Here is a 19,200-nt window from a genome sequence, read left to right as displayed (position 1 = left end):
TAACTCTAAGCTGATGGACAGTACTCCATGCCACCGAGGCAACTTGACCCTCAAGCAACAGTTATAGCTAAAGACGGACTGTAACTCCATTCAGACCAGGCCAAATCCCATCTGTTTGTTCAAGAGAACAACCCATTAACTGTGTCTCTGTCTTGTTTGGATTAAGTTTCAGTTTATTGGCTTTCATCCAGTTCATTACTGAGGCAAGAGGTTAAGCTAGCCCATACATTGTCACACCTGCAAATGTAAAGGAGCACAGCTGTGTGTCATCAGCATATTGTTGACAATGCACTCCAAAATTATGGAGGACCTCTACTGACGCTGAATGCCAACAGCCTTTCCCCCAACTTTCCTTCTTTGATAAGGTGTTAGTGCCTTTCTTCATACAAATACTAAAAACAGGTCTAGTGACTCAAGAAGGGTATGATATAAACTTATAGAATCATAGAATTGTAGAGATATTAGGGACCCCAAGGGTCATCTAGTCCAAGCCTCTGCAATGCAGGAATTGCAGCTCAAGAATTCAGAACAGATGATCATCCATCCTCTGCCTAAAAACCTCCAAGGAAGGTCCACCACCTCTCCTGGGAGTCTGTTCCACTGTCAAACAGTGCTTACTGTCAGAAGTTTATTGCTGATGTTTAGTCAGAATCTCCTTTCTTATAACTTGAATCCATTGGTTTGAGTCTACCCTTCAGGGAAGGAAAAAACAAGCTTGCCTATCTTGCATAAGACAGCCCTTAAATCTATATCTCCTCTCAGTCTCTTTTCCAGGTTACACATAACTCCCTCAACTGCTCCTCATAAGGCTTGGTTTCCAGACCCTTGATCATCCTTGTCCCTTCTCTGCACACCTTCCAGCTCAAACTCATTCTTAAATTGCAGTACCCAGAACTGGTGCAGAACTCCAGGTGTGGTCTGACCAAGGCAGTTTTCCAGACATGCACTGTCACCACGTAATATTTTCCAATCACTATCAAGGAGCCAAGCTGCATGTTAAAGACCATCAGTGGTTTAGGGCTAAGCCAGACAACCTTTGAGGCACAAAGCCTAGATAACTAGACCAATTTAGTACAAAGAATTAGGAAATACAAACCTTTCTGTTCCTCCGGAAGTTGCTCAAGGTTTGAGTTGGAAAATGTTTGTACAGGAGTCTGTGGTGAAAAGATTTTCAAGGGACTGAGCTCTTTTGTCTTTTCATGTTCTGAAGCGCCTGTAAGTTCCAAGGAATAAGTTACTTAAGTAGAGCAAGCAGTTATTAAATAAAGTTCATAACTAATCTATGTTAGGCCATTCTACAATGGACTTGTATTAGGCTATACTTTGAGACACCCAGCATCTACTTGCTGATGAGAAATCTCGCTTCTCAGGCAGCAATATGTAGTAGTCCTATTAATCTGACATTTCTATCTAAAGTTCTAAGTGGCACGCCTTACGATTCTTAGTAATTCATATAAATATTGGAGATAATAGACAATATAGTGAACACACACACACCCTTCCCAACCTGCCCATATGTCATTTTCATACTGAATTTGGAAAGTTCCAAGTCCGAGGGATTGAAATCACAATTATCCAATCACCCAGGCCAGGCGTTATTTTCTACCCAGGGAGAGGATGGATGGAGGCAAATGTACGACTCACATGGCATTTACAGAAGTAGTGGGAAAGTTGCAGCTGTCCAGGTAAAGCTGAACAATGACTCCTTTAATTTGACAGAGGCAAATGGAGTCCAACAACATATGGAGTGCCATACGCTCCCACCCGCCGTAAGGGAAGTTATTGGCACTTTGAAACATAAATTAGTCTTCTATCAAACAATTTACTAGTCATGTTTTAGACTTATTCTTTCACGTTTAGATAATTTTACCATGGAGTAGTTTTATCATGCAGCATTCTTACCAGAAGTTATGCCTTCTACGGCTATCTCTACAGCCTTTTCTTCAGCTACCTGTGAGTTGTCATCAGAATTGGGAAGGTGCTTTGAGTTAACCTGAACCAAACTCTCCTAGAAAAGTAAGATAATTCAGGCCTTTAAGTCAAGTCATCAGGGTATATTCGACTGGTGTCCAATTAGTTTAGTTGTATTCAATATTACCTGTTATTATGTTCAATATTTCGGGGAATTTTTACTGTATATTTTTGATCTTTGGATGAATAGTGATTTAGAAAGAAATTTAATAATAAATAACCTAAAGCATTCTTACAGGTTCCCTTACAACAAGTTTCAATATGTTACCGATTTTGTTTCTAGGCCTTTTTTCTTGGAGTTCTCTTTTCTTTCAGCGCTCCACAAGTTGCCCCTGTCAAAGCGGCCTCTGATGCATGCAAGTTCTTTTTCACGTTCCTGAAAACATTCAAGACAAAAGTGGATGCGGTCTCAGCTTATGCACTATGTCTCCAACAGATGTCTAATATTCAAGTCTAATCATTCCATGTTCTTACAGACAAGTAGAAATTCATACCTGTTTGAGCTGCTGTGCTAAACTAGCAGTAGAGGATACTTCATTCTGTCTGAAGAGTCTTTCTTGGATTGTCTTTGTATTTGGAGTGATAATGGGAGTCCTGTGTCCTCCAGTGATAACAGGACTTTGTGTACTACGCTCCTGGCAATGCTCTCCAAAACGTTCCAGAAAAGGCTTAATCCCTGATCCTCCTAGAAGAACAATGGTTTTTTTTATCAACAAGTTAGGTTCTTCATTATTTAGAAGTAACACTGAAGTGCAGCATTATTCTTTTCTTCTTCATACACATAGTTATACAACTATACTAGATTCCATATCTGAACATGTTCTGATGAGAATTGGGGCAGTTAAGCATAAGTACTTCTCAAAAAGCTATAATTCACATAAGCATCATTCTGCAGAGGTATCCAACTAAGTTGCACTCATAACCCCATTGAAATTAATGGTCTGAAGTTAATCATGTCCATTATTTTTAATGGGTCTACTCCGAGTGGGACTAGGGTTGTCTACAGCCCTTTCTATCCATTCCGAAAACTTTTAATATAAAAGACCCTAATTTTGCAACTGAGGTAAGGTACACAAATTCTCAATCTAGGTCTCTGGAATCCCTAACAGATGAGCTTTCCAAAGCGTTAACTGAAGTGCTTTCAAGCTGTCACCCATGGTTCAACAAGAGTTAGTTTCATCCAATTTAGATCAGAAGGTCAGACATCCATAACCAAGTGAGAAAGCAGATTTATTGTAGAAAAATACTAAGCTGCTTAACATTTTAAAAACTTTTATCATCTGGAAATGCACAAAATTTTCTTAAAAGCTGCAGCCCAATATCAAATACCACCATGCGAAATCCAGACACTCTTTTATCTTGGCAGAAACCTAATTGCACAGGCTGATGTAACTGTGTGAAACTAGTTTTGAATAATGCTCAGATAATTATTCTTTGTCTCCAATAAAAAAATGGAACCTTTTAAATAAGTCTTAATTCTTATGAAAAAGAGGTCTTCCAGCACAGTAAAATAAAAGAATTTAAGCAATCCCAAATCAAAAGGCATTACCCCAAAGTATGTTCAAATCAACACACCAGGAATTGCTTCTAAATAAACATGCACTAGATCAGAATAGGTGGAGGTAGAAAAATTAAGGGGTCTGACACAGTAGCATGGAGGCTACATGGTACCAATACATTTGAGTAGATTTCAACAAGTCATCTCTTAAGTTGACATCAATTCATGTGTAGAACTACACGAAACTTTACTCACTACCAAATACCATATATGCAGACAGAGAATCTGTTTATTTAAAGCTCATTTTTGCAGTTCTTTAATACAACTTATAAACATTTTAAGCGTGAAATTACAAAAAACATTAATATATATTTTTTCTCATGACTTAGCTAAAACTTTGCACACAGTATATTCCAGGTATGCTTAAACCATTCAAATTTCACTCCGACATGGCCATATCACTTACGTCAGCTAATTGCAGAAATCATTTTCTATACAAAATTCTGGTTAAAATCTCTACAGCATATGCTGCTTTAAATAATGGTGCAACCCTTCACCTGGTGTGGCTGGTTTATCCTTAGAATCAAACTGTACATGTGTTCCCTTGAGTCGCTCCTCTTTGGCAGAAAGTGGCTGAGATAATGCAGATTTCAATGGTGGTTTAAGGTTGGCCTTTTCCTGCAGCAGTCTTTTTGGTACCTCAGTCTCCTTAGAATTGTTGCTAGTTGTTCCTGAAGATTTTGCTATGGAATTATTAGTTCCCTGAAAGGGGATTAGAGAGAACAGTTAGTTGTCACTCTCAGCTCAGAAAGACAGCAAAGATTATTATCCACCTAATTTTTTAATGTTGCCAATGGATTTCCCAGATGCAGCACTAGCAATTGTGGAGTTGCTGCTCTAAATTATTCTACTAGGATAGCTAAACAAATGCTTCCATCTCCTCCACTGCTGTTTTCACTATCACAGCTAAAACAGCCATTTGCAACAGGGATCAGAACTTTACATCGTCTCTGTACTATCTTTATATGCATTCCTTAATACTTGCCATTTACAAGAGGATCTCAATAAGTAACTACCTGGTGAAGTATGCTTAGATATGATTTTATAATTGACACTAGACTTTTCAGCCTAGTTTATCTTTTAAACATGTTACAATTGTTCGCAAATTCCCCAAAGCCTGATTCAGATTAGGATTTTGCTACATTTTGATGTCTGTTAAGGATTGCACTCTACAAACTCGTATTTCCTTTCCTGAAACTGCCACTTCTATAGCACCATCTTAAATATGCCAACTCCTAAAGTAAACTGCTTTCAATGGGGCCAGTTCTCTAGGAAGGGTTGCAAGGCTACATCTTCATATTGTCAGCCTCTCCACTGTATGATAGAAATAAACATCAGATTAAATATGATCACTTACCAATATCTCAGAGTTTGCCGACTTATTCACAGATGGCTCAACAGCCCTTTGCAAACAGGATGCAGCATCCTGCTTCACACTGTCACTATTGATTCTAGCAGATGCTCCACTAGTAGTGGACAATTTGGATAAACAAGTCGTACCAGGCTGTTCTTGTGTATTGTTTTGCCTTGCAGATGGATGACTTAGGTCATTTTCCCAAGAGCCAATTGTAGCAGCAAGGTTAGCTAAACGGCCTCTTCGACCTATTGGGGTATCAGTTGTAAGGGGAAGTTGTTTGGGTGGGGAAATGACGCATTTGTTTGATTCAATAGGAGAAATACAAGAACTTTCAGACACATCTGAAAATTAAGAATACAGAGAAGCAGAGTTATGGAACTATATGACACACGACTATTAAAGCAATTCTTACTAAAAAAAATACCAAATGAGATAAAAATTGTTCTGAATCAAGCCAGCTTGCCCAACTACTTCTAAACATATCTACAGCCATCACTTGTGGAATATTACAAGAACCCACAGGGGAGAAAGGCTACTTTGTTTTTCTTGCCCTCCCAACAAGGAAGACAAAAATGTTGAACCATGAGAGAACTCACACTTCATATTTGACCTATGTACCAGAGGATCCCATGAAACTGAATACAACAGACATAGTGCAAGTTTGTGTAACGACCAAGGATTAACCGGTGCTAAAAGTATGGGATAAACTTTCACAGTTGTCTGCATCAAGTAAGAATCACCTTGAGGCGATCAGAAATTTTTTTTATGAGTTGGGAATGACAGTTCCTTTTCCTTTCAAGTCACTGATTCATGGTATGTGACTAGTATAGCTACTTATGGGCAGGCAAGCCAAACTAGCTTGAACCAGAAAACAACTTCTTCCCCCACCCAAGGAAAACATTTTACACATATGAAATTTAGATGTATGGATGCCTGCAATTAGGTATCTCTTTTTAAACACCACAATGGCATGAAGACATACTGAACTTTCCCTTGCTTACGTCTTTGCAGATTTTTTTTAAGCTATACATATCATGCACAATACAGACATACCGTTGTCCCAGCAGCGTCGTTGTTCAGCCAGCTTTTGCATGCGTGTTTTAACTGAAGCAACAGGAGTTTGCTCAGATTTTGCATCCTGTTCTTCAATCTCAATGGACGGGGCAATAATCTGAGAGGCTGGAGCCACTTCAGAAGCAGCATGGTCCATTGAAGAAGAGTTAATTGGATACCTATTCTCTGAATTAGAAAGTGGAACATCCACATTGTCCGAACAACGTCTTTTGGATGGTGATGGCTTTGTACTCGCCTTTGCTGTAGCTGTTGTGGGGGAGAAAGCGGATCAGTTGGGTTGGCTTTTAGGCTAAAGCTACAATGGCAGTAAATACAACAGTCAGTTAAGAAGAAATTTTAAACTATCAGACAAGAACAAAAGTTCACCCTCCTTTGATTCCCCTCCTTAGACAATTTCCAGTTATTACTGTGTCCTCCTCCTTTACCTTGCTTTAAAAATGATGTAATGAGTCAAACTGTCTGAACACTGCTTAGAAATTCTGAATACTGTATTAAGTAATATATAAATACTACGATACAAATGAAATAAACACGTGACAGTTTTGTTTATAAAATGCCTGATATAGTTCAGCATTAATCTACAGTGGTGCCTCGCAAGACGAAAATAATCCGTTCCGCGAGTCTCTTCATCTAGCGGTTTTTTCGTCTTGCGAAGCATCCCTATTAGCGGCTTAGCGCTCTTAGCGGCTTAGAAAAAGGGGGGGAAAGGGGAAAAACTCGCAAGACGTTTTCGTCTTGCGAAGCAAGCCCATAGGGAAATTCGTCTTGCGAAGCGCCTCGAAAAACCCTTTCATCTAGTGGGTTTTTCGTCTTGCGAGGCATTCGTCATGGTATTTGTTACACTTTAGTTCCAGAATGCAGTCCCATAATTAACTAAAATGCACTTTGATATTACTTCATAATGTTTATCATTACTAGATATCAATGTCATTTAGCTACTAAGTGAGAAGCAAGACAACTGAGCAAGTAACTTTACAAGTTTGCCCACACAAAGCCCTGTACGCCTGAGTATAATCACACACGATCTCATGCAAGTGAAAAATACCTTCTTCGCTAGGCTGAAGTGGTTGGTTACCAGCTTCTGACAAAGGTTCTCTGCTCCTTTTTGTTTGTGTTGTAGGCCGCACTCCTGCTGTGGGCCGCCCAGCCATCTTCTTCTGCAAATTTTCCCTCCTTGCACGGGTTCGCTCTAGAAGTTTCTAAATATTACACAAAGATTATTATGGGTAAGTTGATAATGGGACTGCACTGCTTTCAGGTTGTTAATACAATCAGTTCCTTGATGAAAGTGGGATGTCAACAAGTAGCATTTTAATTTCTGCAGCTTCCTACAAACAAAAGCTATGTTTTTTTTGTCCAAGGAGATAGGCAGTCTCAGTGCATAAATCAACTGCAATGTCATAGTTGTGTTCACTAGCAGGACAGAGACTACAGAACGTTTTGGAGAACCTGCAATAAAGTAATGTCTAGTGCTTGCCACAAATGCTCAAACTACACAAGAGATATAAAAATGTTTGTCTATACTTGAATTGCAAGTCTTAAGGAGTGCAACTAGCTGGAACTGTGACACCTAGTTTTTTGAGTGACACCGTTGCAGGTGGCTCTTATTCACACAAAAAATTTGTGTGGATGAATGGACGAAGGCAAATCACCTGCTCTTAAACCCAGCTTATTATTTTATGTTGTATATCATTTTAGAATACAGTGGTACCTTGGGATGCGAACGGGATCTGTTCCGGAGCCCCGTTCGCATCCTGAATAGAACGTAAGATGTGACTGCGCGAGTTGCTGCTTCCACGCATGCATGTGACGTCATTTTGACCGTCTGGACATGCACGAGTGGCAAAACCCGGAAATAATGTGCTCCGTTACTTCCGGGTCGCCGCGGAGCGCAACCCAAAAATACTTATCCTGAAGCATTTTTATCCCGAGGTATTACTGTATTATTGTTTTTAATGAGCGTGTCCTGCACGTTATCCAAAATTTGGTAGAAGATTGGATCAGAAAGATTTAAATACAGAACAAGTACAACCAGCAGGGGGAAGTATTTGCAAAATGAAGGGGTTTTCCAGTTCAGGAAAGCAAAACAAAAAACCCTTGCTTGTAGGCAAGGGTTTTTCCTCAAATTACTAGGAATGTAAAAATAGTGGCTCTAACTATTTAATGCTGGTCTACTTGCATGTTCAAGACTATCCAGATGTGAGATTAAATAGCAAATATGTAGCAATTCAATAGCTAAACAATAGCAATTTAAAGCTGGGAAGCCTGCCAGTCACATTCCATTTGGTTCCATCAGCCTATTATTTCCAAGTATTTTAGTCATTACACATTAAATGTCATTTATTAGGAATTTTCAGCTCTATAAAACTGGCCCAGAACTGCAGAGCTGAAGCAAAGGGACACTCTGGCCTCTGCCACCAACTAGGGGACTAGTGTCCCAGGAAGAACATCACAGCAAGGAGAAAACCAACCTGGCCCACACACCAACCAATTAAGAAGCATCTGCTTTCTTGCAATAAAAGACACTCAGTTCCAACTGCCGGTTCCCCTGGGACTGCAGAGCTGGAGGGAAGCATGATCTGGACCTATCCATCAGCTAAGGGTTGCTACAGTATGCATTTTGGGGGAGGGGGAGGGTTTATATTAATGTAAGCTGTTGCTTGTAAGCCGTTTTGAAGATGATTTGATTGAAAAACGTGGTATAAATCTTTAGAACAAAATTGCAGCTTTCTAGACCTTCAGCAACCCTATCCTCAGGAAAGTTGTCAATACAATTCAATTATCAATCAGAATCACTTGAAACCTACATAAATAAAAGTAGCACTGCATCTCAAAAATGCTCATTTCTTTATTTCCTCAGAAGTCCCAGAAGCTAGGTGCAGTTATTGAAAGAGCCCCCATTTTCCTATTTGGGGTATACTGGGTGCATTAATATGTGCCCCTGGCTGACTAATGATCATAACAAAACACAGGTCTCTGTGGCTTGTGGAGCCCAAACTGCTGGGATCTGAATATCTAAAATCAGCAGGCTAGAACCCTAGAAGCAGTGGCATTATTTGGTCTAAGTGACTAGCCATGTAGTCACTTCTACACTTCATGTAGAAGTAGGCCAACATGTTGAGCGTAGAACCACTGGCAGAGGAACAGGAGGCTGGGGGGAGCGCCACGCCCCTGGCACCATCAGGGAGGGGGATACCATTGCAGCTACCCTCCAGACATATGCCATGCTCCCCACCGCACCGGGCGCCATGCCACGCAAGCAGCGTGCCATGCCCCCGTCTGCTCTCCGTCCCCGGTGCCAGAGCATGTAGCTTCGCCACTGCGTAGAACTGAAGACAGAATATGATGCAGAAATGCTCCCTTTTTGCTTCCCTTCCTTTCAAAGTTTGCCCATGGTGATACGTGCAAGGGCACAACTTTCTCCCACTCTTTTCTATCACTAGCACCTCCACCCCTGAACAAACTCATCCTGCTGCTGAATTGGGACACAGGGCAGAAGAAAAGCGGCATAAAGGATATATCTTTGCACGTACCCATACCGATTCTCAGCTAATCTGGAGAACTGTAGAGATATACAAGAACATAGGAGCCTGCTGGATCAGGCCAGCGGCCCATCTTGTCCAGCATCCTGTTCTCACAGTGCGAGACGCCTGTGTGAAACTTGCAAGCAGGATTCAAATATAAGAACATTCTCCCCTCCTTTAGTTTCCTGCAGCTCGTATTCTGAAGCATTACTGCCTCCAGCTGTGGAGAATAGCCATCATGGGAACTATCCACAAATGTGCATTATTAACAAACTCTAATTGAGACCTATAAACAAGTGGAATGCATCAACTGTACTATATATTCTAGCATGAATTAAAGTCACAGTGTGCAGACTGTTTACAATCCTTACCAAATCCATATAAAAAAAGGCCATTACAGTGGTACCTCGAGTTAAGTACTTAATTCGTTCTGGAGGTCTGTTCTTAACCTGAAACTGTTCTTAACCTGAAGCACCACTTAACCTGAAGCGTATGTAACCCGAGATACCACTGCATTGCCATATTTCAAGGAGGAACATATGTTATGAGTTACTGGGCATCCGAAGCAGAGCTTGAAAAAATTCAAGGTCAAAAGCTTTCATTTGAAAACTGCTGACACTGCAATATTAAGAGTTAAATACAATATGCAAACCAAGCAATGAGAATTCAGGTCCAAGTAGATAGAAGCAATACTGGACTTCAGTGTAGATTATGATGATGCCCAAGGCAAAGGAAGCAAGAAGAATATGAAACCCAACTATTATAAATTAAAAATGCACTTTTCTATCTTCTAATGCAGTAGTCCCATCTCCATAAGCATGTTCTTGAATTTGACTTTAATAGTTTCTTGCTAATTAAAAACAATATTTAGTTCTTATTCCAAAATGTGTTCAAGAATGTAGTGCTTACAAATGTATAAAGTGTTCTGCTTTACTTCTCTACATTAATAAAACAGTGTAAAGAAAGACATGGTGCATGCAGAAATCAATATACTTTTTCCATGTGTTTGGAGTTGTTTTCCTTCACATCAGAGAACTCCACAGGGAAAAGCATAAGGTTTCCTTGAGGCAATAAGTTTTAATAAAAGCTTGCCTGTCAAAGCAATCTGCCTTTTCCACTGGAAGGAGGACTTTTGGCAGAAGACTGGCATGGTTATTAAAAAAAAAAAGATGAAGTTGTAAAACTAGTGAAATATCCTTTTCAAGTTCCAGATGCTTTAAAGATTAGCACAGCATCCAATACTGCAAACGATTTTAAATCAACAATTCAAATCAGGTCTGATTGCTCTGAACTCAAAAAGAAGTACAACTGCATCTCTAAGAAGGGTGTGGATCAGCTGGAAGATTTCCAGCACATAGCACACTGAAGTTGTTTAATAAACAGAACTTGAAAACGGGATCTCTTCAAAACTAGTCTCATCAAGTCATTCACTTCCAATTAAGGAGAAAAACTAAATGTTTGAATGCAGCATCAGAAGCAAGATGATAACTGTCGATTCTGACACACCCCTCATTGTGTAAGCTGAAAGACCGCTTAAATATAATTTAAATTCAGTTAGCACCCAGCTGCTGAGGGCACCTTGAGAGTGCTCCACATATTTACTCAGAGTTAAGTTGTGCTGTGTTCTGTTGGCCTTACTTTCAGAACGACTGCAGCTTTGAAGTAGTAAAGAACACAAGGAATTTGTGCAAGTTTCAAATTTCTTAAGTGGTTTTCTTACAATACAGATTTTATTTCAGAGGTTTTGACATTTTAAAGATCTGTCAATCCTATGCACAACTTCCTTGAAGTAAATCTCACAAAGCTCCATGGGACTTATTTTAGAGTAAACACAGTATTTGCACTGTAAAGATCCGTTTCAAATTAAACACAACACAATGCATCAGTACCTTCCTTTCTGTTTAAGAGCCTGTGGACAGAGACAGTCTTATCTTTAAGTATTTGTTCAGCACTTCATATACTTTGGGCATTTTTAAGTGGTAAATAGTAATTTTCATGCTCTGCATGCAGACACAAATATTTCATTCCACATTTGAATGTGACACGTTTAAAGGTCAACAGGTTTTTTTATATATATCACCATAAAAATGTATTTTTACATGACACCTAGCAGATTACTGTTTTTAAAAAATAAGCATTAAAAAATAGGCAGTGCTGTGCTTTATTATATAGTTCCAGAATCTCATCGACTTCCCAAATGTTTAAGTTACTTTTAGAAGCATTTAAGTGAACTCTTGGAATAATTCAGGGAAAAGTGAGAGTGACATCGTTTGCTTCTGCATTCCTGCAGTCATTCTGACCAGCGCAAAAGAACAGCTACATTTGGAAATGCCACACCCATTAGTCTCATTTCCCTCCTCTGAGTCACGGCAAGAGGCAGTTTGGAAAGAAAGTGGAAAATCAACGTGCTTGGAGTTAGCTATTTGAATTATGTTGCTTTGCCCTTTTCCTTTGCTATTAGGACCCGGAGCAAAGAATAAGGCCAGGGATTAAAACAAACAAACCAAGAGCTCCAGGTCCCCAGGAGTAACCAGATCCTCAAACCCTCTGAGCCGCAAGGGCGATCACTGACTAAGCGCCACTTTCTGCGGGGTCGACTTTCAGCTTTACAACTGGGATTCGTTTCAAAAGCATTACTTGTCTTTAAACGAGGGAGACATATCGTGTCCAGGCAGAGAATGCTAAAAGACACCCAGATTTGGCATTAAAACAAATAAAACATTCCGGGGGCGGAGAGGTCTAAGTAAGGGGCGGAGAGAGAAACCCAATTGAGCGAAAGGGAGCTTTGCAAGCCCAGAAAGGCAGCCTCGTTGGCTAGGTTGATTCAGAGGTGCTGCCACGACTCCAATGCTATTACTCTCGAGTAGGGACGCATCGCAGCCCGAGGAAGGGCCGCCAGGACGAAGTCCACTTAGATTCATTATTATTTACTACATTCGTTACTCGCTGTATATATTATATGTTGATGGGAACATATGACACTTGTCATTCGTCTGTCGTTAACCCAACAATATGTTATTATAATTTCTATACCACCTTTCAGGATCAAATCCACTTTCCAACATTTAATTTGGTTTATTAAATCTGTTAATCACCTGATGATGATGATGATGGACTTTCTATTCCGCCCTCCATCCGAGGATCGCAGGGCAACCCGAAGCGACTTAAAAGCAACCCCCCCCCCAAAAAAAGGACCCCCACCTGGGCCCAATTAAAGCCAGTGGCGTAGCGTGGGGGGTGCAGGGGGGGCCGGCCGCACCGGGCGCAACATCTGGGGGTTAGGGTTAGGGGGCGCAAATCCACGGGTTAGGGGGCGCAAATCCACGGGTTAGGGGGCGCAAATCCACGGGTTAGGAGGCGCAAATCCACGGGTTAGGGGGCGCAAATCCACGGGTTGGGGGCGCAAATCCACGGGTTGGGGGGCGCAAATCCACGGGTTAGGGGGCGCAAATCCACGGGTTAGGGGGCGCAAGGTTAGGGGGCGCAAATCCACGGGTTAGGGGGCGCAAATCCACGGGTTAGGGGGCGCAAGGTTAGGGGGCGCAAATCCACGGGTTAGGGGGCGCAAATCCACGGGTTTGGGGGCGCAAATCCACGGGTTGGGGGGCGCAAATCCACGGGTTGGGGGGCGCAAATCCACGGGTTAGGGGGCGCAAATTCACGGGTTAGGGGGCGCCAATCCACGGGTTAGGGGGTTGCAAATCCCCGGTTAGGGGGCGCAAATCCACGGGTTAGGGGGCGCAAATCCACGGGTTAAGGGGGCGCAAATCCATGGGTTAGGGGGCGCAAATTACTTGCCTTGCCCCGGGTGCTGACAACCCGCGCTACGCCACTGATGAAAGCCAAGCGGGAGGGAGAGGACGGCCTTGCCCGTCTCCTGCCCTCTTCTCCAAGGGAGTTAAAAGACCCCTCGGCGCCCCGCTTCCCTCCCGCTCCCCGGGCTCCCTCAGCGGGCGCCGCTCACCTCAGTGAACGGGTCCATCTCCGCCACCAGTGAACTCCCTCGCCGCGTCCGGCTCCCGAAACAGCCTCTCCCTTTTGAGCCTCCGCGGCGGCAAACCGCCGTCCAATTTTGAATTTCAGCGCCTGCCACAGCCGGGGGGGGGGGAGGGCGCGCCGCGCATGCGCCCGGCTCCGCCCAAGCTCCTCCCTGCCCGAAAGACGCCAAAGGTTAAAACTCTCAAGGGACGGGGGCGGGCACTTCCCCCAGAACGCATGCGCATTTCCGCCTCCCCGCTAGTCCGAATAAAACAGCTCGCGCCGCCTGAAGGGAGCGGGTGGGTGAAGAGGATGACGGACGGGAGCGTTAGCCATTCAGGCGAAGCTGTTTTTACGACTTCTTTGCAGGCCTGGCGCTGTTGGACTTCAACTCCCATCAGCCCCAGGGAGCGTGGCCAATGGTCAGGCGTGATGGGAGCCGTAGTTCAAAGCTACATAGTGTTCCCCTCAAGTCTACGTTTAGAAACTGACATTTTTAAGATTGTTGTTTTTCTAACGAAGCGCGTTTCCTTCCAAGAGCCAGAGGCACAGTCCAAGCCTAAACCTGCTTGTTGTTGTTGTTTAGTCTAATAGTCATGTCCGACGCTTCATGACCCCCTGGACCAGAGCACACCAGGCCCTCCTCTCTTCCACTGCCCCCCGCAGTTTGATCAAACTCATGCTGGTAGCTTCGAGAACACTATCCAACCTTCTCGTCCTCTGTCGCCCCCTTCTCCTTGTGCCCTCCATCTTTCCCAACATCAGGGTCTTTTCCAGGGAGTCTTCTCTTCTCATGAGGTGGCCAAAGTACTGGAGCCTCAGCTTCAGGATCTGTCCTTCCAGTGAGCACTCAGGGCTGATTTCCTTCAGAATGGAGAGGTTTGATCTTCTTGCAGTCCATGGGACTCTCAAGAGTCTCCTCCAGCACCATAATTCAAAAGCATCAATTCTTCGGCGATCAGCCTTCTTGATGGTCCAGCTCTCACTTCCATACATCACTACTGGGAAAACCATGGCTTTAACTATACAGAGCTTTGTCGGCAAGATGATGTCTCTGCTTTTGAAGATGCTGTCTAGGTTTAATAATCTAACACTATTGCATACCTATAGGATAATCCTGAATCTCATGCAAGGTGGCTTTGCAAAATACCTCCCTGATGATACACCAGGTCCAGCTCTCACTTCCATACATCACTACTGGGAAAACCATAGCTTTAACTATACAGATCTTTGTCGACAAGGTAATGTCTCTGCTTTTTGAGATGCTGTCTAGGTTTGTCATCGCCTTTCTCCCAAGGAGCAGGCGTCTTTTAATTTCGTGGCTGCTGTCACCATCTGCAGTGATCATGGAGCCCAAGAAAGTAAAATCTCTCACTGCCTCCATTTCTTCCCCTTCTATTTGCCAGGAGGTGATGGGACCTGTGGCCATGATCTTCGTTTTTTTGATGTTGAGCTTCAGACCATATTTTGCGCTCTCCTCTTTCACCCTCATTAAAAGGTTCTTTAATTCCTCCTCACTTTCTGCCATCAAGGTTGTATCATCTGCATATCTGAGGTTGTTGATATTTCTTCCGGCGATCTTAATTCCGGCTTGGGATTCATCCAGCCCAGCCTTTCGCATGATGAATTCTGCATATAAGTTAAATAAGCAGGGAGACAATATACAGCCTTGCCGTACTCCTTTCCCAATTTTGAACCAGTCAGTTTTTCCATATCCAGTTCTAACTGTAGCTTCTTGTCCCACATAGAGGTTTCTCAGGAGACAGATTAAAGGTAAAGGTACCCCTGCCCGTACGGGCCAGTCTTGACAGACTCTGGGGTTGTGCGCCCATCTCACTTAAGAAGCCAGGGGCCAGCGCTGTCCGGAGACACTTCCGGGTCACGTGGCCAGCGTGACATCGCTGCTCTGGCGAGCCAGAGCCGCACACGGAAACGCCGTTTACCTTCCCGCTGGTAAGCGGTCCCTATTTATCTACTCGCACCCAGAGGTGCTTTCGAACTGCTAGGTTGGCAGGCGCTGGGACCGAGCAGCGGGAGCGCACCCCGCCGCAGGGATTCGAACCGCCGACCTTTCGATCGGCAAGTCCTAGGCGCTGAGGCTTTAACCCACAGCGCCACCTAATCCCACATTATTTAAATTTGTCTACCGCGCTGCGCCTACAGGCCCCAGGACGGTTCATAACATAAAATCATATGCCACACTGATGTCTCACAACAAATGAAACTGATCTGTAGAAAACACAGCTTGAAAAGAGACAGGGCACGTGTTTTTGTAAACTAATAAATCTTTAATATATATTTTTTTAAAAAAAACCCACAACATAAAATCACAATATAAAAACACAAGATACGTCATCAAAATAAAACGAACAACCCCATAATTTCCCCTGACACATTTTAAAAGGGCATTGCATGCCAGTCAGTGAAAGGCCTGTTTAAAAGAGGGCCATTTTTGCCTGTTGGGAACTCTAGCGCTGTGAGGGGAAATAGTCGCCACCTAACGACTCTCAGCACCCTTAACAAACTGCAGTTCCCAGGATCCTGAAACCACAGTCCAAATTATGGCCTTCAAGACAGATTGTAACTGCAGAAACCTCCATGGTTTCTCTGACAGTGCAACCCTGTTCTTGAAGCCATTAGAGAAATCTGAATATAGGACAAAGAAAGAAAAAGAAAAAAGAAAGGAGAGAAAAATGCCAGGGTCAATCAACCTTAGGAAAATACATTAAACAGTTGCTTATCATCACAGATTCCTAAGGTAAGCGGTAAAGATTCCTGCCTTCCATCTCTTGCATTATTTTTTAAAAACGAACAATGTCCATCATTTTCTGTTTTTTCTTCAGGTACAAAAATATCTATAACACAAGCACAAGAAAAAGAATGTATTCTGCTAGGAATAGCTAGCTGCGGGACCAGGTATTATGTTCAATGTTACTCAGCTGTTTCCCTTGGAAATAATGTTTTGCCCAAAACCCGACATCGACGTCAAACACCAGCAAATTGCCCCCTGCAACGTTTGGCCGTAGAAACCCTGACTTTCACAGTAGGCGATAAAATGAGCCCTCGGTGCCCTAACCCGTGGGGTCACTGCGGTCCTTTTAAAGAGGTCTGAACGAGGCTTACTTCTGCTGGACTCCATAGCCATTTTACAAAGATGCATAGCCATTTTACAAAGATCTCTGTACAGCCGTACCTTGGAAGTCAAACAGAATCCGTTCCAGAAGTCCTTTCGACTTCCAAAATGTTCAAAAACCAAATTGTAGCTTCAGATTGGCTGCAGGAAGCTGCTGTAGCCAATCGGAAGCAGCAAAAGCCCTGTCAGTCATTCGACTTCCAAAATAACTTTTGAAAACTGGAACAGTCACTTCCGGGTTTCGATCGTTCGGGAGCCAAAACATTCGAGAACTAGGCTGTTTGAAAACCAAGCTACGACTGTATTGACTCTCTACTGATTTACCATTCATTAGATAAAAGGCTAGTGCAGCGGGAAACAAAAAACTACTTGCTGAGGTATACAGTTTTGCTTTCCATTCTTTGTCATTCAACAAAATGTATTTTGCTGACTTGCATTCATGCTTCAACCAGAAACAATATAGTGCCATTTCTAAGACAGCATTGCACATCTGTTTTCCTCCCCTTTAATCAAATTATGATGATTTATATATTTAAATATGCATTCATAGAGCTTTGGCAGCGTAGGTCACACAGATTAATCATGGGAATGTGCCTTTCAGTTCTATAACGGTCTACTCTCACAATCAGTTCAGTGTCTGAATGGCTCCACTTGACCTTGGCTCTCCAATGCAGTGGAGTCATTCAGGGATATGAAGCTGCCAGAAAGCATTCTTTATATAATCTTGGGGATGGTGGAGGTGGGAGGCATCAATGCAATCACTTGATCCGGAGTGCATACATTTTGGAAGAGGTCTTGTTTCATGTTGTGCATATTAACATGGAAGAAACATAAGAAGAGCAGCTATGTGCAAACAATGCGGACAATTGTTTCTGTGAAGCAACAGGAGCAAGGTCCCCACTCTTCCCACTTCTGGGGCATCTCCCTGCTAATAAAATAACAGAACAAGAGCCAGGGGAGAGCAGTGTGCATTTGATTGTCTGCTTCATGACGGACATTTCCTCACATCCCATTCAAGTCAGAGTAGAGGAAAAAATCAGCAAGGCTGGATTTCAAGCTGTCAGTTTCGTGCGCAGACTCACACATGCATATAGAAAGTGGGAAAGAGATTTTTTAAAAGTGTTCTTGAATGCAGGACATTTTGGAGAGGGATAAACCTATTTATTACTTATTTAGAATGCCTGTGTGCTATTTTATGACCCCAAGAGGTTCTCAAAATGTCTAGCAAAAGATTCCAAATAGAGACTCTTGAGAGTCCCATGGACTGCAAGAAGATCAAACCTATCCATTCTTAAGGAAATCAGCCTTGAGTGCTCACTGGAAGGACAGATCCTGAAGCTGAGACACCAATACTTTGGCCACATCATGAGAAGAGAAGACTCCCTGGAAAAGACCATGATGTTGGGAAAGATGGAGGGCACAAGGAGAAGGGGACGACAGAGGACGAGATGGTTGGACAGTGTTCTCGAAGCTACCAACATGTGTTTGACCAAACTGTGGGAGGCAGTGGAAGACAGGAGTGCCTGGCGTGCTCTGGTCCATGGGGTCACGAAGAGTAGGACACGACTAAATGACTAAACAACACAAAATTAATTCTTTACACACACTTTTTAATGGGCTGTGTGAACAGTCATATTGATATGTGAACATGAGCCATTCGCTCCCACTAGGAAACAGGTGTGTTAGTATTTTAATGCTTAAGTAAAGTTCCATAAACTATCAAAGACATGGGAGTGCCTCCTCAAATGAAAAGAAATTCACCTCAATGTATATATGCAGTATGCACATGTCTCTTTTGGAAGTGATGGTCATACTTAGTTTGCAGGGTTCTGCTTGAAGCTCTACGAAAGCTTGCAAAGGCATTCTGATCGAAGAGACCATCAGGACAGAAATAATTAATGTATGTACAATGGGCAAGGATAGCTCTACAATGTTGCTTTCAAGTCTTAGGAAAGCGATCAGCTGCACACAGTCTAGGTTTACATAAAAGCCCCGTGACGTGGCTCTATTCTCCCAGCAACCAGGGTGAGTAAAATGCAGGTCATGATATTATAAGTCGCATGACACAGTCTCTCTGGCATTTAAAAAATCCTAGCTTTCAAAGTGTATCCAGCTTTCAAAAAGAAAGGTCTGAAAATTTGTGAGTGTATATATAAACTACCCTGCTATACAAAGGTAATGCAGTATTTACATTCATAGTTCTGCCCACCTTTGTTTCTTCCTCCATTCAATTCAGATATAAATATTCTTTATGCACATGGAAGGTAAACTCCATCTTTGTTTCAGCTGTTTCTGAATTTTTCATATTTGTACACATATAAAGAAATCTGTAAACAAGCACTGTAGTAATTATGCACTAATGATAACATAACAGTTGTATGAAAACTTAAGTTGGCATAGCTTTGCCCATTAATATATGGTGGCGAAACCTATCCTTTTCAACTTTTGCATGTTCTTCTTCTACAAAAGTTACTGAGCCCCTGTAAGAGAGTAGGGAAAGTGGCAATTATATCAGAAGTTTGTCTTGTGTGTCGCTGCAAAAGGCAGGGGAGAAAAGATATTGCAATCCTTCTCTTTACTTACATTCTTCAACGGCCTTTTTAAA

The 19,200-nt window shown here is 42.5% G+C and overlaps 1 protein-coding gene across 2 annotated transcripts in view; it reads right to left on the bottom strand.

Annotated features, from left to right (window-relative positions):
• Positions 1–13,601, bottom strand: part of ANLN (anillin, actin binding protein) — a 34,333-nt gene extending 20,732 nt beyond the window's left edge. For both annotated transcript variants that reach the window (XM_079947525.1, XM_079947526.1), the window contains exons 1-9: positions 13,449–13,601; positions 7,006–7,159; positions 5,940–6,206; positions 4,887–5,227; positions 4,027–4,231; positions 2,466–2,656; positions 2,240–2,347; positions 1,903–2,008; positions 1,097–1,213 (exon numbers count right to left, since the gene is read on the bottom strand). In XM_079947525.1, coding sequence (XP_079803651.1) covers positions 1,097–1,213; positions 1,903–2,008; positions 2,240–2,347; positions 2,466–2,656; positions 4,027–4,231; positions 4,887–5,227; positions 5,940–6,206; positions 7,006–7,159; positions 13,449–13,466 — 1,507 coding nt within the window. In that variant the 5' untranslated portion in view covers positions 13,467–13,601. The remainder of the gene's footprint in view (positions 1–1,096; positions 1,214–1,902; positions 2,009–2,239; positions 2,348–2,465; positions 2,657–4,026; positions 4,232–4,886; positions 5,228–5,939; positions 6,207–7,005; positions 7,160–13,448) is intronic.
• Positions 13,602–19,200: the final 5,599 nt, after the last annotated feature.

The sequence above is a fragment of the Podarcis cretensis genome (assembly GCF_951804945.1).
Source record: "Podarcis cretensis genome assembly, chromosome: 12".
NCBI classification, from domain to species: Eukaryota; Metazoa; Chordata; class Lepidosauria; order Squamata; family Lacertidae; genus Podarcis; species Podarcis cretensis.
Note: the sequence above shows the minus strand (reverse complement) of the source record. Positions and strands in the feature narration are given on the sequence as shown.